The 24,300-nt window shown below is 40.9% G+C and overlaps 1 protein-coding gene across 1 annotated transcript in view; it reads right to left on the bottom strand.

Moving 5' to 3' along the window:
• The window catches only part of ascc3 (activating signal cointegrator 1 complex subunit 3), a 218,877-nt gene extending 199,602 nt beyond the window's left edge, over positions 1-19,275 (bottom strand). The window contains exons 1-3 of the mRNA XM_030724721.1: positions 19,179-19,275; positions 18,330-18,479; positions 3,531-3,681 (exon numbers count right to left, since the gene is read on the bottom strand). Of these exons, the coding sequence (XP_030580581.1) occupies positions 3,531-3,681; positions 18,330-18,419 (241 nt within the window). The 5' untranslated portion in view covers positions 18,420-18,479; positions 19,179-19,275. The remainder of the gene's footprint in view (positions 1-3,530; positions 3,682-18,329; positions 18,480-19,178) is intronic.
• Between the last annotated feature and the right edge of the window lie 5,025 nt (positions 19,276-24,300).

Raw genomic sequence — 24,300 nt, forward strand, 5'->3', positions numbered from 1 at the left:
ATCATAGCATCAATCACAAATGCCAGCAAATTCCTGTAGGGAGATTGCCAAAAGTATTGGAATGGACATGAGAGAATGAACAAACAAGTGGAAACAAATATGTTCACGCTGGAAAATTAAAAAAAGGAGGAGGGAAAAGAGTCCCTGTCAGCCGCACTGTACTGGGACATGACCACAAGGTAATTAACACAGATGTGCTGCAAGATGGTATCTGCACCATCCGCATCACAAACACCGCAGCGTTGCTGGCCATAACCAGTATAACCAGTATAACCAGTATTTGCTGTGTCGGGCTGAATAATTCTGATTTAGTCTGAAGATGAACATGTTTTCTGTTTGTTCCGGCCTATAACGGGCCAACCTGACTGGAATCAGGAGCGTAGAATTAGGTAAGGACAGTAGAGACACGTCCCTATCAATATCTAATAACATCCATTATGTCTCTACCAATCACAGGGCATGATTAGCAAGGGACAGTAGGGAGATGTCACTACCAATATTTGCTCCATGGCTGTAATTAGCACTGCACCGGACCCTGACTCATCACCGAAAACCCCGTAAACCAATTGGACTCACGTCCCTACCAATGTTATTACCAAATGGATAATGACCCAAAGCATACTGTGAACCAACCCACAGGTTTCTAAAGGTAAATAAATAAGATACTCTTTAACGGCCAATCACCGGATCACAACCCAACAGAGCATGCTTTTGAGTGACTGAAGACAAAACCAAAGACAGAGAGACCAGTAACCAACCAGCAACTGAAGGCCGCTGCAGCAAAGGCAGAGCATCTCAATGGAGGAAACAGCATTTGGTGATGTTCAATTGGGTTGCTGATAGTCACTGACAGCAAAAAAAAAAAATGCTCATCCAAGTATTAAAACCAATCTTTATAATTCTTTTACATTTAATCACTCTTAGTTTGTCCAATTACTTTTGAACCTCTGAAAATGGGGGACTATGTATAAAAAGGGCCGTAAATCCTGAACAGTTAAAGAAAAACTTTTAACCCCTTTAATTAAATCTCAAAGTCTGCATTTCATTCACATTTTAGTCGTTTAATTTAAAGGATTAGGGAGAATATGCAAAGTTCACACAGAAAAACTCCAGCCAACCAGGAGATACGAAACTCAGAAAGCTCCTGCCATGAGGCAGTGCTAACCAGTGCTCCTGATAGCAAATAAATATCAGTTTACAGTTTATTTAGCAGCTTCACTGTTGGCATGACTATTATTGAGTTAATGCAGAGAAGATTCTGTCAGTAATGTTAACTTGCATCACTGTCTCTTGGAAGAAAAGCATTTACAGACTAAATTTATCTGTAATTTAATGAGAATTAAGAGGTGGCAGCGAAACAGCCATGCAGTCAGCTAGCTGCCCTCTTAGTTATGGGTCCTGGTCTACCTACTTTTCCTTAAAGCAAAGAGTGGACCAGACTCCAGCAGAAATCAGAAATTCCAACTTAAGGGAAAATTTGTTGTAGTGATTATCGTTTTAAAGATGATGATTATTAGGATTCCTGCAACAATCACCATTTACCCTTTCTGTTACCATTAGTTGCACCTAGAGAGCAGTGCTGTTTTAGATGGCTATTAAATCTGTTCCAAGCACTATTAATAGCTCTAGAAAGAGTCAGGAGAACTGAGCTGGAAAGGCTAAACATGAGTTCACTGTTTAAGGTTCCTGCACCTCATTTAAATAAAATTCCAAAACAATACATACTTTACCAGAACTGCACTTTAAAAAAAGAAAAACGGGGTAATTGTCCAATTAGAGGAAAAAATGTCAGAAGGACAGAGGGAGAATAGAGCAAAGAAGGTTGGAGAGGGAAAGTGAAAACAGATGAAAAGGATTTAAACCAATTAAAATGGTCTAAAAGCGTCAGGCTTGTTGTTGCACACAGCAAGCAGAACGGCTGCTTTCATCCTCTTGAGAGTGTTCTTAAGAGCAACTTTTCATTTGCATCCAGTCACACAGTTTGAAGGCAGGTTCAACATATAACCCAGTGAAGAGGATCACTATAACATATACTGTTAGTCTTGACTGTGGATGACAAACAGAAACACTTCCATGAATGAAGATAAAAGCTCATTTAAATCCTCAGGTTTTTGTGAGAGGTTGACGGGTAAATTGGAAGATAAAGGCGTGGAGATTGCACATCATGCTATCAAGCACCTTTTCTCTCTAGAAGTATAGCACGTTTTTGGATTTAGCTCTAAAACGTCTGATAAAGCATACACACTGTGATGTATTGTGAGAGGGTTTTCTTCTCTAAGAATTACCAGTAAAACTTTCTCCAAGCTCCACACGGACGAGCTGCTCTAAAGCTCAAGAAGGTATTTTGGTAAATTCACTGACTTCTTGTACACATGTGGGTTCAAACATGAAATAACTTGTTCTTCTAGCACAATTAATGGATACTAGTTATTTTTCTTCCCGTGCATTACACCAGTTTCACAAAGGTTTGGAAACTATAAAAATGTAATTAAGAACCAAATATAAAGAATTTAAGTTTAAATTGTACAAAGACAGCTGATCAAATGTTGAAGTTGTGTTTGTTTTTATCTGATATCAAATAAAAATAAACACTTTTGTCTTTATTAGATGGTGTATTTGGGGATTGGGGAAGACACACAGTAAAGGTCCATGTCTCAGACGTGAGCCTGGGCCATCGGCACCACAGCCATACGGCACACATGGTCGGTCACCTGCTCACCCACTGAGCCACCCCGGCGCCCAATTTTGTTTTATTAAAACACAAATATATTGCTTATTTATTGTTTCATAATGCAAATATTTTCAATGAAGACCAATTCAGCACAGAAACTCCTTATTTTTTTTATTGTACTGTCTTTGATACGTGAACGAGAACAGCTCCGGTGTTTTCCCAGGGGAAAATGATCGTGTCTGTCAGTAAAGACTGGGGGAATGTTATGTCTTCACTTCTTTGTTGTGAAGAGCTGTCTAATGCAGGTGAAGCAGTGAAAATGTCCTATTCTGGAAAAAATTTTAATTCTTTAAGCTGTCTAAACTCATTATTACTGCTGACTGCATACACAGCGATACATGGCTTGAGATTCTGGTGCTCCTGTCTGCTTGGTGGCATGTTTGCTGCCATGTTCTACAGGTAACACTGACTGTAGATCAGAACCTCATACAACCTCACTATAAACCATCTGCGTGGCATAAGACTGCTAAGTTGTTGCACCAATCTGTTATTGAAAGTGTTTGCGACATCATACATGTTGCTTTTGCAGAAAATACACAGATATATAACAAAAATATTGTCATAATTTTTGGTCCGTTTTGCCCAGCTCTACTTTAGACTCAGATTAATTTCTAATCATGGTCCATAGCAGACAGAAATTAATTCTTTAGAATTTTAATGAGGTTAAATGTTTAAAATAATTTTCAGACAACAAACAAGCATTCTGTCATTTCTATGATTGTTTTCACCAGTTTAACACAAACACAAGAAAATAAGATTGAGAGACGAAGGATTTACAGCTGAGGAGATAGTTAATTACCAATCTGTTTGGCTGCCAGAAGAAGCCTCTTCAATTCCTGACTGGCAGCTTGCTGCTGAGCTTTGTCCTGGTACTCAGTGCAGAAACGGACAAGCTCAGACCACGTCAGGCCTTCTCTGGCAAACAGCTCCTGTCTCTTCAGACACTTGGCCTAATGAGTCATAGGGAGATACGCAATTACATTTCAAGAAAAAGAACAGCAGCACTCACTACTCTCATGATCACAAGTATCTCTAAATGACTACCTACCTTTGGTTAACAGTAATGTGCTTATATCTCATTAACAACACTGTTTCCCAATATTTCTATTAAACTTACCTGAATGAGCATGGTGAGGAACTGAGATTTTTAAGGGTTTTTTAGCCCTAAAATAATATTAGCCCTGGAACCGGCTGGTGACCTGTCCACGATGTACGCAGGGTACATCGTGGACAGGTCACCATCAACTTTGTAGCTGCTCCATCCACCTTGTTTCACACAAAGACACATCTGCAGTACGGAAGTTAAAATATGCAGATGAATTGTTAAAACAAAACCTTCTCTCTTATCCAATTACTTGATTAATTGATGGAATAATCGATAGAATACTCAATTACTGAAATAATCAGTAGTTGCAGCCCTACTTGTGGCAGTGGCGCAGTGGGTAGGCGCTCGCCCTGCAGCCGGAAGGTTGCTGCGTTGTGTCCTTGGGCAAGACACTTAAACCACATTGCCTAACAGTAGCGCCGCAGATGGATGAGTGATCTGGAACCATCATTTGTGCCTTGTGTGCACAATGACAATGAGTTGAATCTATCTATCTACTTGTATTCAGAAAGCCATAGTCAAACATTAGATTTCAGCACCAGTCAAGCTGTGAAACGCCTTCAAGAAAAAACTACAGGTGGCTGATATTCAAATGTATGAAATGCTTTCAGCAGCTGATCAATAAAACATCTGGATTGGGGGGGGGGGGGGGGGGGGGGGGGGGTTGTATATCCTTTTTACATGATTTCTGAAAACCCATTAGTGGAAGTAACGGCACTCTGGGATACATTAAATGCATGATATATAAGTGTAACTCTTCTGGATTATATGCAAAATTATCACTCTATCAATCTAATAATTAACAAGCAGGAGCCGTATTTAGCAGTTAGCATTAGCTTGCTAATTAGCATTAGCACCCTTCTACAACTTGCTGGCCCTTAAAAACCATCAGAGATCCCACTTTGACATTAAGAGGTTAGTTCAGCACAAATATACATTATTAATATATGTAATACATGACCAATGCTTGTTGGAAATAAATGATTGTTTAGAAGAAGAAAAAGAAAAATTTCACCCAGTTGTAGTGAAATTGTATAAAGTTTAATAATTGGTTTAATTATGAAACTAATATTTTGGATTTAAGAAATGTTGACTTTTGCTTGTATATATAGTTCTTAGAAAAAGAATCAGCAAAAATTGGCAGTTCAATTAGGGAAAAAAACTACTTGTTCCAGTGCCCAACTTATCAACCACCTGGCAGCACAAATGTACCAACTGCTAGAGGCAAAGACACACTGACTGGCTGACTGAAGGCCGGACGGTCCTGATTCCCAAGGATCCCAAGAAGGGAATGGTCCCATCCAATGACCTGCCTCACCACAACACGCAAACTCCTGTAAGGCATCATAATAGCTAAGATGAATAGGCAAATGGCGCAATACATGAGTGGGGTCCATAAATGAATGAATGAATGAATGCCTTTTATTGTCATTATACAGGATGTACAATGAGATAGGAGGGCCACTCCTGTTCAGTGCCATGCAATAGAAAATCAAATTCTCTAAAATAAAAAATAAAAATATTATAGTCTAGTATAATCAAGAAATATACAGAAAATAAACAATGTATAAAATATACAAAAAACAGAATGTATAAAAATATATACATACAAAGGAATTGGCCTTTGCCTCGATGCCTCATCCTCGAGCCTGAAATGCCTAGAACTATACAAGATTAACAGGATACGAAGAGCCTTCATCAGGAACTCAATGGGGATGTGGAAAACAACACTAGAGGCCAACTTCAGGCTAATTGTTCAAGTCACCAAGGAGATGCTCTGTTCCCACTGTTGTTCTGCATAGGCCTGAACCCCCTCTGCTCGATCATCAACAAGACTGGCTATGGATACCAACTACTGAATGGAGCAAACATCAACCACCTACTCTACATTGAGGACATAAAGCTGCATGCCAGAAGTGAACAAGATATCGATTCACTGATCCATACAACTAGGATCTACAGAAATGACATCGTAACATCATTTGGGCTGGAGAAGTGTAGTTGGATGGTAACAAAGAGATCACCTCGAGGTGATTTATATTGTAAGGTAAAGACCCTACAATAATTAACTGCACTTCCAGAAAGCAACATTGCAGACACTGAAGACAGATGCAAGTACCTTGGAATCCCACAGGCAAATGGGAACCACAAAGAGGCCACTAGGAAAGCTGCAACCACCAAGTACCTCCAGAGAGTAAGGCAAGTCCTGAGGAGTCAACCAAATAAGAAGAATAAGATCTGGGCAATCAACACCTACACCCTGCAAGTTGTCAGATACCCTGCTGGGATAATAAGCTGACCAAAGGAGGAGATAGAAGCCACTGACATTAGGATAAGAAAGCTCCTTACCATGCATGGAGGGTGTCACCCCAAATCCAGTACCCTGAGACTGTACACTACATGGAAAGAAGGAGGCCGAGTACTAGTGAGTATCAGAAGCACTACGAGTACACAAATACATCAGGAAGATGGCCACAAATGATCACATGCTTGGTGTGTACCTCAGCAGAAACCCAAGAAAGACAGGAACAGGAACCATCATGGAAGGACAGGCCCCTGCATGACATATACCATGGGCAGATAGAGGACGTGGCTGAGAAAAATCTTACCAATGGCTGGACAAATCTGGACTGACAGACAGCACAGAGTCACTAATCATGACAGCACAGGAACAAGCTCTAAGCATGAGATCGATAGAGGCTGGGGTCTACCACACCAGGCAGGACCGCAGGTGCAGGCTGTGCAGAGATGCCCCAGCATCTCAATCCAGCACATAACAGCAGGGTGCAAGATGCTAGCAGGCAGGGCATACATGGATCGCCATAACCAAGTGGGCAGCATAGTATACAGGAACAACTGTGCCGAGTATGACCTGGAAGTCCCGAGGTCAAAGTGGGATACGCCCCCACAGGTGGTTGAGAAAGACTGAGCTAAGATCCAGTGGGACTGCCAGATCCAGATGGACAAACTGGTGATGGCTAACCAACTAGACATCGTAGTGGTTGACAAGCAGATGATGAAAGCCGTAGTGATAGACGTTCCAATAGCAAGCGGTGGGCACATGAAGAAAAAGGAACATGAGAAGCTCGAGGGGGGCTAAGAGAAGAGCTAGAAAGGATGTGGGAAGGCAAAGGTAACAGTGGTTCCCGTGTAATTGGAACACTCAGGGCAGTGACCCCCAACTGGGAAAGTGGCTCAAGCAGATTCCAGGAATAACATCTGAGATCTCTGTCCAGACGAGTGCAGTCCTGGGAACCATGAAAATGACTAAAAATAACATGTCAGGGCTAAACTGATGCCTTGTAATGCTGTCCCCAAGTGTACAAAAAAATTAATTAACCCAGATTTAACACATAAACACTCTTTGGTTGCTGGGGAGAGGGAGGTCAAGGCATATCTGCTTAGACTGCTGACCCCTAACACATGGAGGCAAGTGGTAGAAAATGAATGGATAGATTAAAGTTAATTTAATTGATCAATGTACAACGTTTTGTCTAGCACAATGACCTAATGTGAAATCATATACTGAGAGATTCTGTGTTTGTTTGGGTGACACATGACGAAGATTCATCTGACAAAGTGAAAGCAGACAGGTTCTATATCACGAAGCATCATATCAAGAACAGCTGAGAAACAAAGCCACTGGCTTCTATCATTCTGGAAAGCCTAAAGCTTTGGGACTCCAGTGAACCACGGTGAGAGCCATTAAACACAAATGGAGAAAATTTGGAACACTGGTGATCCTTCCCAGGAGAGGCCGACCTACCAAAATTACTCCAAGAGCGCAATGACGACTCATCCAAGAGGTCACAAAAGAGCCCAAAGCAACATCTAAAGACCTGCAGCCCTCACAAAGTCAGTGTTCATGATTCAACAATAAGAAAGGAACTGGGAAAAAATGACATCCATGGGAGAATTCCAAGGCGAAAACCACTGCTAACCAAAAAGAACACAAAGCTGTGACTCACATTTGCCAAAAAACATCTTGAAGATGTTTGCTGTGATGGTCGGGGGGCTGCTTTGCTGCTTCTGGGCCTGGATGACTTGCTGTAATATATTTAACATGAATCCTGCTCTCTACCAGAAAATCCTGAAGGAGAATATCCCACCATCAGGTCATGCCCTGAAGACCTTGCTATCTTTTTGACAGTGACTTGTGCACATTCTGAGAAAGCATAACAAAAGACGAATGCAAAAGTTTAGTGATGTCAGTGGGTCACAGGCTTGATGCAATTACTGTAAACAAAGGATGTGGAACTAAATATTAATTCTTATTCACTTTAATCTATTTTAAGTTTATCTGTTCTAATACTTTTGCTCACAAGAAAAATTGATGAGTTCAGACAAAAATTGCTATCTTCTGAAGTGTGTATCAGATCCGGATGTAAATACCTGGAATAAAAGCTAAGATGCTGATCTTTTGTGTCATTTCGATTTTTTGATGTCAAACCCAAATGTTTTCAGTCTCCAGCAAAAATATAGGGATTGGCCTCACAGTTCTAAATACTTTTGAAGAAGAAGAAAGAAGAAGAAGAAACAGCCTTTATTGTCCCACAGAGGGGAAATTTGGGTGTAACAGCAGCCGCAGTTATTATAAATATAAATAAAGATATAATAATTCACACTATTAAGAAAAGAATATATATAAAATCAACAAACAATATTAACCTTAATACTACTAATAATAATAACACTATATACAATGTACATGATGTGCCTGTGTGTTGAACCTTAACAGGCCGGACTATTTACAGTATATTATATATTATCCTACATTGTGTAGGCTATTGTGGTTTTTGTTGGGAGCAGTGATGGTTATAAAGTCTTACAGCTGCTGGGAGGAAGGATCTGCGGTAACGCTCCTTTGTGCATTTAGGATGCAGCAGTCTGTCACTGAAGGAGCTCTCCAGCTCAGCAACAGTTTCATGCATGGGATGGGAGACCTTGTCCATCAGTGATGTTATTTTGGTCAGAGTCCTTCTGTCTCCCACCACCTGCACTGAGTCGAGAGGACATCCTAGGACAGAGCTGGCTTTCCTGATGAGCTTGTCTATCCTCTTCCTCTCAGCTGTAGACAAGCTGCTGCTCCAACATACTGCTGCATAGAAGATGGCTGATGCCACCACAGAGTCATAGAAGGTCTTCAGGAGTGTCCCCTGCACTCCAAAAGACCTCAGCCTTCTCAGCAGGTAGAGTCTGCTCTGACCCTTCCTGTAGAGCGCATCAGTGTTATGAGTCCAGTCCAGTTTATTGTTTAGGTGAACACCCAGGTACTTATAAGAGTCCACTATCTCAATGTCCACTCCCTGGATGTTCACCGGTGTCCGTGTGGTGGGTCTGCGCCTGCGGAAATCCACCACCAGCTCCTTGGTTTTAGCGGCGTTGATCAGGAGGTGGTTCCGCTGGCACCAGTCCACAAAGTCCTGAGTCCACTGTCTGTACTCTGAGTCATCCTCACCTGTGATGAGGCCAACTATGGCAGAGTCGTCAGAGAACTTCTGCAGATGGCAGCGTGGGGAGTTGATGGAGAAGTCTGCAGTGTAGAGGGTGAAGAGGAACGGTGCCAGCACAGTTCCCTGTGGGGCCCCCGTACTGCAGACCAGCCTGTCAGAGACACAGCCCTGTGTCCTCACGTACTGTGGGCGGTCAGTGAGGTAGTCCAGTATCCACTCGGAGATGTGGTGGTCCACTCCTGACAGTTCCAGCTTGTCTCTCAGAAGTCCTGGCTGGATGGTGTTAAAAGCACTGGAGAAATCAAAGAACATGATCCTCACAGTGCTTCCAGGCTTCTCCAGGTGGGTCAGAGCTCGGTGCAGGAGGTAGATGATGGCGTCATCCACCCCGATGCCAGGCCGGTAGGCGAACTGCAGCGGGTCCAACGAAGACGACACCATGAGGCGTAGATGGTTGAGGACCAGCCTCTCGAGGGTCTTCATTAGATGCGATGTCAGGGCTACCGGCCTGTAGCTGCTGAGATCCTTTGGATGTTTGGTCTTTGGTACCGGTACCACACAGGAGGTCTTCTACAGTTGTGGTACTTTCCCCAGCTTCAAGCTCAGGTTGAACATGTATCCCATGATGCCACACAGCTGATCTGCGCAGCACCTCAGGAGCCTGGAGCTGATGCCGTCTGGACCAGCAGCCTTTCGCACCTTGATCTTTTGGACAGGAGTGTATTGCAGCAACAAGCATGGTTGAGTCTAAACATTATTTTGCAGATTTAGATTAATATAAAATAAAATATTGTATTAATTAAATTTAAATATTTTTTTTTTATTCTCAAAATAAAAGTTTTTTGTTTTTTTTTTTCCATAGGCCAGTAAAAATATACATGGGCCTGTAAAATTCTGAGTCACTGACCTGGGGCTGTTGGGATAGATACTGAATTTAACATTAATTATTATCAGAACGTCTGTTTTCTGTAGCAGGAAACGTTGCATCAAAGCACAGGATAAACTTCCGTTCTGAGAATGCTGATATGCTTTAAAGGCTTACAGACACACACTTAAACACACACGCACGCTAAAAACATACACATAAACACACACCAAATCTGCTTCTTAAAGGAAATACAGTACTGTCAGAATCCTACTGATGTAAGTCTTCAAAGAAGACAGAGTAAAGGCTATTTTATCTTATGCCTTAGTTTAGGTTGTATGGATACCTTGTTGTATTTGACATTACTGTACTTATTATTTATTTATTTTTGCATTTGAGAAAATGTTTGTCTTTAAAAATGTGTTTTTAGTATGGCCCATAAATACAAAGAAAGGTTTTTTTTAGATAGATGATATATGCAGCTCAACTATTAAAACATTGCATTTCTAAAATGTAAACCAATAAACGGTTCAGTTTAAGACCTGTGTTTCCCTCTTCTGAATGTTGATTGTTGCTCATTAATAAGACAAAAGTATTTCTCATTCAATTACTCGATTACTCAATGGAATAATCAACAGAATACACAATTATTAAAATAAATGATAGCTGCAGCCCAAGTTTGGATAGCTTTTCCCCTAATAATAGAACAAATCATAATTTAAAAACTCCACTTTGTATTTACTCAGGTTATCTAATATTTAATTGTTTTTGATGATCTAAACATTTAAATGTGACAACTATAGAAAAAAATAATAAATCAGGAAGTGAGCAAATACTTTTCCACAGCACTGTATATCCAGTGCAGGCATCTAATCTTAGGAGGCTTGCCAAAGATATCTAGCAGAAATTTTGTGTCTGTTTTCATTTTTCATTTCCAACAGCAGATATTTCAAACATTTTAGTTATGTGTAATTAATATCCAGCGTGATGAGTGCTTTGTGTTCTTAACTTATGCTGACAGTTCTGGGACACAATCCAACCATTTCTCACTACCAGCACCAGCAAACTTTATATCTGTTCAGTAAGCATTAAAATTGCTACTCTGAGCCATCAGCAGCCATTTAAATGCCACGGGCCACCTCATGTGCTGTTGAGCCAACAAACAGATTATCCATTTTCCAAAGGCATGCTATAGAAGAGTTTTGGAAATGCGAGGATAAGTGTCACAAACAACTTGCAACCTATGTCAGCAAAGCTCAAATATTTCTGTGATATAACGAACATGCTGAAATCACATCAGTTGAGAAAATAAAAACTGGCTTCAGATGATATCAAATATGAAATGTTTCAATGATATCTAAGTTAAAATTTTTGCTTTTGCAGAATATTGAAGGTTGGAAAATATAATGAAATTGTTTGCCTGAACTTTGTCATTATAGATGGTAAGCTTTCAGTCTTTCAGTCTTTTGAGCCCACATCAAAGGGGCCCTGCACCTGTTCACAGTACTTTAACATCATTTTACAAGAAAGACTATTAAGCCTATTTTGTTAGTCACAAGAGCTTTCTCCAGAAACTAACAACCATGACAATGATAGCACAGTTACCTCAGCTTTAGCTGCCTCCAATAACAACATTTTAGCCTGCATCACAAGATACACAGTAGTGACTGTGTAAAACTGCCATGCCTGTGTATATTTACATAGTTTCAGTTTCAGTCAGCTGTGTATAGTATCTGCTTAGTCTGGGCTTCTCTGCTTAGGCTGCTGCCCTCGCAACCCAGCCCCGGATAAGCGGAAAAAGTGGATGGATGGATGGATGGATGGATGGATGGATGGATGGATGGATGGTTGGATGGATGGATGGATGGTTGGATGGATGGATGGATGGATGGATGGATGGATGGATGGATGGATGGATGGATGGATGGAGGGATGGATGGACCATGTGTGACTGTGTTCCAATATAAAGGACTTTTGTGAATGTGAAGGCAATATTACTAGTTTTTGATTTCATAATGCACAATCATTTACTGTCATGAAGAAAAAAGTTTTCATATGACTGCATGCAGACATGAAAATCTGAAGTATTGCTTCCACAGGGTAGGTAGGTGTTGTTAATAAAATGCACTTGATTAACTTATCATCAACAAGTGTGACCACCTCTATAAAAGCAGAAGTTCTGGTCTCATTCCGGTGTGTACTGATAGAATTGCCAGCATTGATCTTAGAGAAGCAATTGTTTCTGCCCAATAATCTGTGAAGGGTTACAAGGCCATTTACAAGCAATCTGAAGTCCATCAATGAGAAAGAATATTCACAAGTGGAAAATATTTTAGACAGTTGCTCATCTTCGCAGGATTGGACTTACCCATTAATGGAAAAAACTTATAGATATATAGATGTAAAAATTATTATATTTCCCCCAAAAATATATTGTGCTCACATTTTTAGATGTAGGATTGAAATGTAGAGTACTTATTTTGACATTAAAAATACATTTTCTGCTATAAAAAAAATGTCAAGCTGGGACAAGGGAATGTGCCGCTGCAGCATTAGCATGGTCTGCAAAATGTGCAGCAGTCCTCATTCACCCATTCATGCAAGCACTTTCTATCTAACATTCACGCCCCAATGAACACATCAGAGAGCAACTTGGGGTTCAGTATCTTGCCCAAGGATACTTTGGTATGCAGACTGGGGCAGCCACAGATCGAACCACCAACCTTCCAATTACTAGATGACCTGCTCTACCTCCTGAGCTACAGCCACCCACAAGTGCCTGTGGAGAAGTTAAATGACCTTTTTAAGAACACAATGACAGTTTAGAAATTGTAAACTTTTGTTTTGTCACATTTGTCAAAATTTGATGACTGGGTTAGACTGGGTTAGTCCGATGAGATTTTACTGTGTAGCTACCGAGTATGTCTTTAGGGATCGCGAGCGTGTACACTTAGTCTACTAGTGCTGTTCAGTACATGCTTACAAACCAGTTGGAAAATTTAGAATGAGAGAAGAGAGGAGAACATCAAGTGCATTTATCCTGGCAATAAACAGTTTAAAAATTAGAAGTAATAGCTGAATTAGTGGCTAAATTGAAATGATCGCAGGTACTGATTTGACCTTGACCCTACCCATACAAATGAACTCACTCCCAAATCCAATCTGGGAGCTGGATCAACAGAAGAAGGGCCAGTAAGCTGAAGGCTCTGCCTTCCATTCTACTTTTAAATACCCTAGGAGCCACAAGTAAGCCTGCAGTCTGACAGTGAAATGCTCTATTGAGGTAATATGGTACTATGAAGATGGGGCCTGATTATTAAAGACCTTGTATGTAAGACAAAGTATTTTAAATGTGATTCTAAACTTTATAGGGAGCCAGTGAAGTGATATGGGAGAAATCTGCTCTCTCTTTCTAGTCCCTGTCAGTACTCTAGCTGCAGCATTTTGGATCAGCTGAAGGCTTTTCAGGGAGCTTTTAGGACAGCCTGATAATAATGAATTACAATAGTCCAGCCTAGAAGTAATAAATGCATGAATTAGCTTTTCAGCATCACTCTGAGAAGGATGTTTCTAATTTTAGAAATATTGCACAAATACAAGAAAACAGTCCTACATATTTGTTTAATATGTACATTGAAGGACATATCCTGATCAAAAATTACTCCAAGATTTCTCACAGTGTTACTGGAGGCCAAAGTAATGCCATCCAGAGTAAGTATCTGGTTAGACACCATGTTTCTAAGATTTGTGGGGCCGAGAACAAGAACTTCAGTTTGATCTGAATTTAGAAGCAGGAAATTAGAGGTCATCCAGGCCTTAATGTCTTTAAGACATTCCTGTAGTTTAACTAACTGATGGCCTCATGGATAGATAAAGCTATGAAAATATATACCATATTTTACTTTATACTGCCAAAGGGAAGCATCTATAATAAGAACTGGTTCCAGCACAGAACCCTGAGGAACTCCATAATTAACCTTGATGTGTGAAGAAGACTCCCAATTTACATGAACAATCTGGAGTCTATTAGATATAATTCAAACCACTGCAGTGCAGTTCCTTTGATACCTACGGTATGTTCTAATCTCCATCCATCCATCCATTCTCTGCCGCTTATAGTTTTCAGGGAGCCTATCCCAGCTGTCATAGGGCAAGAGGCAGGGTACACCCTGTACAAGCTGCCTGCTTGCTGCAGGGCTAAGACAGAGACAAACCAATTAACCTAACCCCAGTAACTGCATGTCTTTGGACTGTGGGAGGAAACCCACGCAGACACGGGGAGAACATGCAAACTCTTCACAGGAAGGCCCTGGCCAAGGTGGAAAATAACCCATTTGCCAATTTTAATGAGATAATTTACATTGGTGGGAACAGAGTTTAGATAGCTCCTTTGCATTGTGTTGGCACATGCCATTGACGAAAATAACAGTGGAGGAATTACATCTTTGAACTTATTTAGAGCATTTTCAGAAAGCCATCCACTATAATGAAATTTATTTTGGAATAATTTTTTTTAATTCAATAAAATGCACCATTTGGAAAGCAGATTTGGACATGGCGCAAATCTGCTTTCCAGGTATTAAATTTTCTCAAAAATAAATGCTGCACAGTCTTGTTTGACTGTGTTCAAGCACATTCTAAAACACAAAATGTATTTCTACTTCTAGTGAAAAAAAATACACTGCTCAAAAAAAATAAAGGGAACAATTAAACAACACAATATAACTCCAAGTAAATCACACTTCTGTGAAATCAAACTGTCCACTTAGGAAGCAACACTGATTGACAATCAATTTCACATGCTGTTGTGCAAATAGAATAGACAACAGGTGGAAATTATTGGCAATTAGCAAGACACACTCAATAAAGGAGTGGTTCTGCAGGTGGGGACCACAGACCACTTCTCAGTACCTATGCTTTCTGGCTGATGTTTTGGTCACTGTTGAATGTTGGTGGTGCTTTCACACTTGTGGTAGCATGAGACGGACTCTACAACCCACACAAGTGGCTCAGGTAGTGCAGCTCATCCAGGATGGCACATCAATGCGAGCTGTGGCAAGAAGGCTTGCTGTGTCTGTCAGTATAGTGTCCAGAGGCTGGAGGCGCTACCAGGAGACAGGCCGGTACACCAGGAGATGTGGAGGAGGCCGTAGGAGGGCAACAACCCAGGAGCAGGACCATTACCGCCGCCTTTGTGCAAGGAGGAACAGGAGGAGCACTGCCAGAGCCCTGCAAATTGACCTCCAGCAGGCCACAAATGTGCATGTGTCTGCACAAACAGTTAGAAACCAACTCCATGAGGATGGTATGAGAGCCCGACGTCCACAGATGGGAGTTGTGCTCACAGCCCAACACCGTGCAGGACGCTTGGCATTTGCCAGAGAACACCAGGATTGGCAAATTTGCCACTGGCCCCCTGTGCTCTTCACAGATGAAAGCAGGTTCACACTGAGCACGTGTGACAGACGTGACAGAGTCTGGAGACGCCGTGGAGAGCGATCTGCTGCCTGCAACATCCTTCAGCATGACCGGTTTGGCAGTGGGTCAGTAATGGTGTGGGGTGGCATTTCTTTGGAGGACCGCACAGCCCTCCATGTGCTTGCCAGAGGTAGCATGACTGCCATTAGGTACTGAGATGAGATCCTCAGACCCCTTGTGAGACCATATGCTGGTGCGGTTGGTCCTGGGTTCCTCCTAACGCAGGACAATGCTAGACCTCATGTGGCTGGAGTGTGTCAGCAGTTCCTGCAAGATGAAGGCACTGAAGCTATGGACTGTTCCGCCTGTTCCCCAGACCTGAATCCGACTGAGCACATCTGGGACATCATGTCTCGCTCCATCCACCAACGTCACGTTGCACCACAGACTGTCCAGGAGGTGGCGGATGGTTTAGTCCAGGTCTGGAAGGAGATCCCTCAGGAGACCATCCGCCACCTCATCAGGAGCATGCCCAGGCGTTGTAGGGAGGTCATACAGTAGGTACTTGGATAAATTTTTAAAGTTCTCAGTTTGATTTCCATTCTAAGATAAATTAATAGAACTCTTCCCACAGATTACAGAACACTTTAGTTTTTGGAAATCGGACCAGGGGTTCACATTCTAGAGGGACTTTAATTCAGCAAATTTGGGGGCAAGTCGTGAATACATTTTAATGGTAAAACAATGAAAAAACTGATTTTATTCTATGATTTTGAAATAAAACGTAGTACATCTTCAAATAGACTTTCAATCACTTTCTTAGCAATTGCACAGGTACCTATCACATTTAGGATTGCATTTACATTATGACCCTGGCACTGGCACTTAACCTGGACCTTTAACCTTGACTGTGAAATTTTGAACATACCCGAAATATAGCAAATAGTATATCAAATTGAAGGGAATTTGACAAAGATTATGAATCTGCAAATGAAAAAGGCTGATGGACTCATATAAGCCAGCAATTACTTGTAAAACCTCCTACTAATACAAGTCAAAACTTGATTCCCATAATTATCAATATGAACATGAAAAGCCGCCTTTATCTTCATCATAATCCTGAAAAGAAAATGAAAATTGAATTATTTATCATATTTGTATAATATTTATCATATTCAGATTAAATTATTTATATTTAATATATTTTTAATATAATTATTATTTATATATTTTCAATATATTTATTAGAAATTGTATTTAGATTTTTTTATTAATCTGATCCATTACAACTTGTATATTTGGGATAAAAAAATTAAATGAGTTCATGCATTGATCAAAAATAATAAAACTTGTTTTTCAGAGATTCCTGGTACATCGCAAATGCCACTCGGCAAAGGCGGTGCCTAGTAAAGTACCGGCGCGGTCGAATTATCGTTTCAAACTTCATAGTTTTGTGGTTAAGGGACCAAATAATCGATATAAACGGTTTTCTTGGTGGTATGAGGGGTGTGAGGGTGCAAGATATTGGGTCAAAATTCACCTCTCTTTGTAAAGCTATAACTTTTTTTTAGAGAAACTGGATCTGAACCGGATAAACTTTGCGGGAGACCCCCGACGGCGGACAGTTAAAATGATGTCATATCCGGACACCGGGAGCTGCGGTGTTCCGGTTTTTTTAGCGTTTAGCACAGAGCAAGTCAACACGAATTGCTAATTTTTGATCCGGTGTCATAACACACTGTTGGCATGCGCAAGTGGGTCTATCCAAGTACCTACATACAGGCACGTGGAGGCCACACACAATACTGAGCCTCATTTTGACTTGTTTTAAGGACATTACATCAAAGTTGGATCAGCCTGTAGTGTGTTTTTCCACTTTAATTTTGTGTGTGACTCCAAATCCAGGCCTTAAGATTAAGATTAAGATAGTGTTTATTTGTCACATGCACAGTTATACACAGTACAATGCACAGTGAAATGTATTTTGTACCTGCAACCATATATACACACACATATAAATAAGAAGAATAAAAATAAAAAAAAGTAATTCACACTATACACTATATACTATACACTATACACACTTTTATAAATTATAATATTTACATTGTGCAATAATGAGCACAGCACATTCAACTTTGTACAGAACAAAGTATTCAATGAGAATATTTCATTCATTCAGATCTAGGATGTGTTATTTGAGTGTTCCCTTTATTTTTTTGAGCAGTGTACATTAAAAATTAAACTTGTTGGTCTTTATAAATTTTGTTAAAATTCTGAGGTAATGTGAGCAAGAACTGGCCTGTTATAAGAATATGAAATTACATCAGTTTTTTGTATTTAACCTTTGTTAACAGTGCTGTTGAATTGTTTTGCTTCATTTCTTTTTCATGGTAAATGGACGAGCACTTTTTTACGCTAGTTGAGCTCTCAAAGTGCTTATACAACACTTTTGCATTCATACGAGCACTTTTACTACGTCTAAGTGCTTCACACTCTGATGAATACATAAGGAGGAACTGGGAGTTCAGTATCCTGCCCAAGGCTACTTTGGCATGCAGACTGGAGCAGCCAGGGATCGAACCACTAACCTTCCGATTAGTAGATGACCTACTCTACCTCCTGAGCCACACAATGATTATATGATTATAATAAAAGAATTCAGTATGCTCCTGACAGAAGAATTAATTATTGTAAACGTCACTTAAACATAAATATTATTATTAATGATACCAGAACACCATGATAAAGTCTCACCTTTAGATCATAGGACTGTTCAGTGAAGTCCTCCCTCTTGCTGACATTGGAGAAGGACCGAAGCGCGTCTGTGAGTCTTGGAGGAGACATCGTCTCCGTTGCTCTCCACCTCGCACTGGTTCTTCTCTTCTATGGCTCTTCTGGACCAACCTGACGAACAACCAAAAACAATAAGCTGAATTTTCATTGTTTCTACATTGCACAGCTTGACAGTGGTCGAAGTACAAGGAGAACTCTGAAGAAAGGAGTCAAAGTCTAATGTGAATCCCATGTACAGGGCTGCACTTCATTCGCGGATTAACATCGTCTTTAAGAATTTTTATTCGTCGTGACAAGTAACACGTGTACACAACCACTGACTTTCTGAAGGAAATATGTCATCCCTATATAGTAGTCATGGTACCTGCGAATAATTACGCTTATGCCAGTGGAAGAGTAAATCAGATTGTTGTAATGAAATTATCTGGAAAACATAAGAGTGCTTGGTGAACTGAGTGTGTCCGGTTTGGATACTAGAAACTATCAATTCGCCAACGACTCTACGTTTTCCCCGGAAGTTTAATGTCACTGATAAGATGAAGTCAGGCGGCTAACATAAATATCACAAACAGAAGAATTAGACGCGTGCAAATATGTCACGTCTGACTTTTATAAGTTCTCGCGCGACTATTACGACTAAAGCTATCGTCGAGTAAGTCGTGTGTTGCTAGCTGTTTTTGGGCTGTCAGGATGGCTGCTACATGTCTTTAGGTATTCGCTTTTAACAGTCAGTCACTAATATTAATATATTCATATAAAGTGAACTACGACAAAGTAGTCTATGAATCCCATTCGCAATATTTAACTTACACTTCAACTGCTCAGCTTTCCAAAGCGCTGCCTACAACTTGAACACTGTGCGACTAGACTACCGGCAGATGTCAACAGAAGTTGCATGTGAACTAGGGACTATGGGTATTGTAGTTTGGGAGACAAGCAGCTGCATGTAGGGCAGTGATAAAATGACTACATTACCCTTATACGCAGAGGAATGACATTTTATGCAAGGTACGCTTATAGACTACACCAGCGTACACCGAAAATTACGTTGACGGGATTGGTACGGATGGGACGGAACGGGCTTCGCTGCGGCTTACCCCGGGTCATACCAGTCAGGATTAGAACCCTGACTGGTATGACCCGAGTACGGCTAAAATCATTATTATATCTTTTGTTTGTTTGTTTGCTTACATGTATGCCCTCTGCATATTTATCGACCTATTTAGACTTTTGCAGTAAATCTTTGTAGAGCCTAATAAGTGGCCCTTACGACGGTTAGGAGCGTTCATGTTTTTGGGTGGTGTTTTATGCGTTAATTACCATGTGGTTGTGTCCCTGTTTATGCGGTTCAAGCCAGGATAGAAACAAATAAAATGCCATGGGTTTTTCCCCTCTTGGGTCCCCACTCTTTGTTGTGGTCATTTTTTTTTTCTTTTTTTCAAGGGCAAGCATATTGTCCCTCAAGTTTTTCCACTTCTTTGTACGTTCCCTCATGCCGATAGTTTCAGCAGTGTCCCTCTGGGAATTTGCTGATATTTGTGAGTCCATATATTGCTGTTCTGATTATTATTCCTTATATTGAGATGATGATTGTTATTCTCTCACTGACCAAAAACAAAAAACGGTGAAAAAGTAGCTAGAAATGAACAGGCCAGTCACAATAGTTGCAGGCTGGTGTCTCTCTTGACATGAAGCGTAGCTATGTTTTTATGGAGGAACATGCCAGGTTACTGGGGATTTGAGCTTCAGCGGGAATTCTACACCAGAGCTACGCTGGAACTGCAAACCTACAACTTAACCTACAGCATAACCTGACGCGCACCTCCATGAAAGGTAACTATCAGTGAGAGAACAATCATTGTTTCAATGTGAAGAATAATATTCATAGCATCAATATAGGGACTCACAAATGTCAGCAAATTCCTAGAGGGAGATTGCTGAAACTATCAGAATGGACATGAGGGAATGTACATGGAAGTGCAAAAACATGACTAGTTTGACACATCAGAGCTCAATGGGAAAACAAATCATACTAGATATCTGGACTGGGTAATATGTTAGCAATGAGATGATGCCACATCGTTTGATGTAAAAGGAAATTATCAACCTACAGAGGGCTGAAGTCAAAGACATCCCTAATATCAAAGGGAAAAAATGATGTGGCAGGCTAGTCCATTTTGCCAAAATTTCATTGTACCAACTCAGAATGGTAGGCAGTCTGTATGGCGTGTGTGTGCATGCCTGACAATGTCAGGCCACACTCGTAATGAAATGCCGGATGGTGTTCTGGGGGATCTCCTCCCAGATTTGGACCAGGGCATCATTGAGCTCTTGGACAGTCTGAGGTGCAGCCTGGACCAAAACATAATGTCCCAGAGGAGAGGTGTTCTACTGGATTTGGGTCAGGCAAACATGGGTTCCCCAGGCCATCACTGACCAACCACCAAACTGGTCACACTGAATGATGTTACAGGTAGCATAACAATATAGACGGCTTCTCCACCCCCTTTAACATCTGTGCTCAGGGGGAATCTGCTGACATCTGAGAAAAGCACAGGGCACCAGTGGTGGACCTGCCAATTCTGGTATTCGTCATGATCCTGGGCCCACTGACCCAGCAACAACCCTAAACATAAAGCAGGGCTACAATGGAATGGTTTCAAACCAAACATATTCATGTGTTAGAACGGCCCAGTCAAAGTCCAGACCTAAACCCAATCCAGAATTTGTGGCAAGATCTGAAAACTGCTGTTCACAAATGCTCTCCATCTAATCTGACTGAGCTTGAGCTGTTTTGCAAAGAAGAATGGGCAAAAATTTCAGTCACTAGATGTTCAAAACTGGTGGAGACAAACCCTAAAAGACCTGCAGCTGTAACTGCAGCAAAAGGTGGTTCCACAAAGTATTGACTCAGGGGGGCTCAATACTTTTGCAGACTGCAGTTTTCAGTTTTTTATTTGTAAAAAATGTTTTGAATCATGTATAATTTTCTTTCCACTTCACAATTGTAACCACTTTGTGTTGGTCTTTCACATTAAATTCCAGTGAAATATATTTATGTTTGTGTCATGTCCTGGGCCGGTGGCCCAGTGTTTTATGTTTTTTTGATATGGTTTCTCTTTTCTCGGGTTGTTTTTTATCTTTTGTATTTGCCCTCAGTTATTTCTAGTTCCTTGTGTCTCCCTGTATTCTGTGTCAGGTTTGCGTCTCTGTTCCCTCGTCATACTTCCTGTTTTATTTTGATAGTCGTCCAGCCCCTGTCTGTTGTATTCAGTTTTGCTTCCCCTGGTCTCATCTTGGTTATCAGCGTCACCTGTGTTCCCACCTGTTTCCTCTTCCCTCATCAGCCCCTTTGTGTATTTAAGTCCTGTGTTTTCTCTGCCTGTCGTTAATGCTTCTGTGCCTGCGTGTTCCTGTGCTCCCTGTGTCTTCCCTTCGTCTCCCTCAGAAGGATTTTGTATTCGTGCCCCCGAACCTAAATAAACACCGTTTACATAACGCCTACCTCTGGAGTCCTGAGTTTTTGCTCTTCTCCGCCTGTCTCATCACCGACCGTGACAGTTTGTGGTTGTAATGTGACAAAATATGGAAAAGTTCAAGGGGTATGAATACTTTTGCAAGCCACTGTAGTTAGGGCTGGATCAGGTGACCCTGAATCCTCCCTTAGTTATGCTGCTATAGGCCTAGGCTGCTGGGGGGTTCCCATGATGCACTGAGTATTTCTTTTTCAGTCATCTCTTTTTACTCTGTTTATACCCACTCTGCATTTAATAATTAATTGTTATTAATTTCTGGCTCTCTTCCGCGGCATGACCTTTGTCCTGTCTCTCTCTCCCCTCACAGCAGATGACCCCCCCCCCCTCCCTGAGCCTGGTTCTGCTGGAGGTTTCTTCCTGTTAAAGGGAGTTTTTCCTTCCCACTGTTGCCAAATGCTTGCTTATAGTCGGTTGTTTTGACTGTTGGGTTTTCTCTGTATTATTGTAGGGTCTTTACCTACAATATAAAGCACCTTGAGGCGACTGTTTGTTGTGATTTGGCGCTATATAAATTGAACTGAACTGAATGCAATGGAATGGAATTTAACTGAAATGATACCAGTGGCCTGCCAGAGGTAATTTTGCACCAGGTTGTTGTGGCTGCACCAGGACACCAGATGTTTGCTCTGTGTTTCTGGTTCATTTTTGTATCCCTGTGAGTTACAGCATAAAAGCTGCTTTTGAGTTCATTTCCTGTTTTCCTGAGTCCTTCATCTGGATCCACGTTCTGCCTACCACACAGGGCCGGTTTATAATTTTGATAGAGTGACTAATAATCTAACAAATTTAAATAGAATGGCAACACACTCCCCAGGACCTTTTCTTCTAGGATGCTGTTTTTATACCCATTCATTTAACTAATTAAACTAATTGGTTATTGGTCCCAGATGTTTTTATTAGAATGAAATTGTTTCAGTGTTTTATTGTACCTCTCAGCTTTTGTTTTCAGGATATGTAGTTTTTGCACTAGTTTCAGTTTAACATAAGTTATAAATAATGTGCAGTGATTGCAGTCTTATGTTATTAACATTTTACACAACAGCCCAGCTATTTGGGGCTTGTATTTGGTTAGAAACCAATCTATTGTACAATTTGAAATTTTGCTGATGGTGCAACATGTATAGTCAGAGTCTTGACAAAAGAGATTTTTGTTTTCTTTTGGTTTATTGAAGATCAAAAAGAGGCTGTGTCACCCAGGATTAATTAGCTCTAGCAATCCAATGTCTCCCACACAACCAGACAGAACATTGAGTTATAGTCCAGTAGTCTAATGGGGCAGCTGTTGTTCAGGAGGTAGAACAGGTCATCCACTAATGACACAGTTGTTCATTAGATCCTCTTTTTCTAATGTTTAAGTATCCATGGTTAGGAGGACTCACTCTTGGGATGAGCACCTTAAATGGAATTTAATGTTTTTTATAGATCTATGAATAGTTTGATGGAGCACTTCTCGCTCTACAGATTTAAAGGAGACATGTTTCATATAACGTAAAGCAGCTGGAGACAAGTTGTGCATCCTTTATGGCCTGTGAGCTTTATTTTTCAGAAAATTAAACACATCCACTGCTTGGGGAGTATGTTATTGACATACTCAGCATTATTCTGTTACTGCTATGCTATCCCTTCAAGTATTTTGAGTTTTCTTGCCTGAGGCACTGCCCCTTTTGGCTACCACGGCCACGATCAAAGGGGCATCTTAATAATCCCAAGTCCACAATCCTAAGCTAAGTTACAGTCTGTCTCACCTGGTTTCTGTAAATAAACTTGTGAACCAGCTCCTTTAGTTATGGTTCCAACTGCATGATTGTGCCTGAAATGCCACTGACAGGGCTGCAAAAACAGCAACATTCAGGGCTAAAAATGAAGCCAAAATAGAAGTGGCAAATAACTGTTGTTCCCTTAGGCACTGCTTGAGGCTGGCTCCAAAAAAGAGTCAGTACTCATAGATTTCCATGTAAAAATGCCCACTTTACAATTTGCTGAACTTGTCTTTTGGAGTCAGTTAAAACTAAAAAGTTCAGAGTTCCTCCTTCATGGAAGGCGTGTTTTTTTAAACTTGCCATCTGGATACTTGTAAGGCTTACAGTTAGGGATATAGCTGCTTTGGCTTCACATGGAGAACTGTGGATGACAACTGTCTGCTAGACCTCACTTCCACTTCCACTCATGAAAATAGACCTCTCCACCCTGTTTGTGTTTTTGGTGCCTTTTTAGTGTTTTTAGTGCCTTTTGGAGCATTTTTAAAAAATTAATCATCAAAATAACAAACAAATTAATAGGTGAGACTTTTTGTCCAACTGGGAGGAGGTCCCTGGGCAGATTTAAGAAATGCTGGAGAGATTGTGTCTCTCACTTGACTTGTCCTCCTGGAAGGGCTGGTGGACGTGGCTGGGGAG

The sequence above is a fragment of the Archocentrus centrarchus genome, unplaced genomic scaffold (assembly GCF_007364275.1).
Source record: "Archocentrus centrarchus isolate MPI-CPG fArcCen1 unplaced genomic scaffold, fArcCen1 scaffold_40_ctg1, whole genome shotgun sequence".
NCBI lineage: Eukaryota > Metazoa > Chordata > Actinopteri > Cichliformes > Cichlidae > Archocentrus > Archocentrus centrarchus.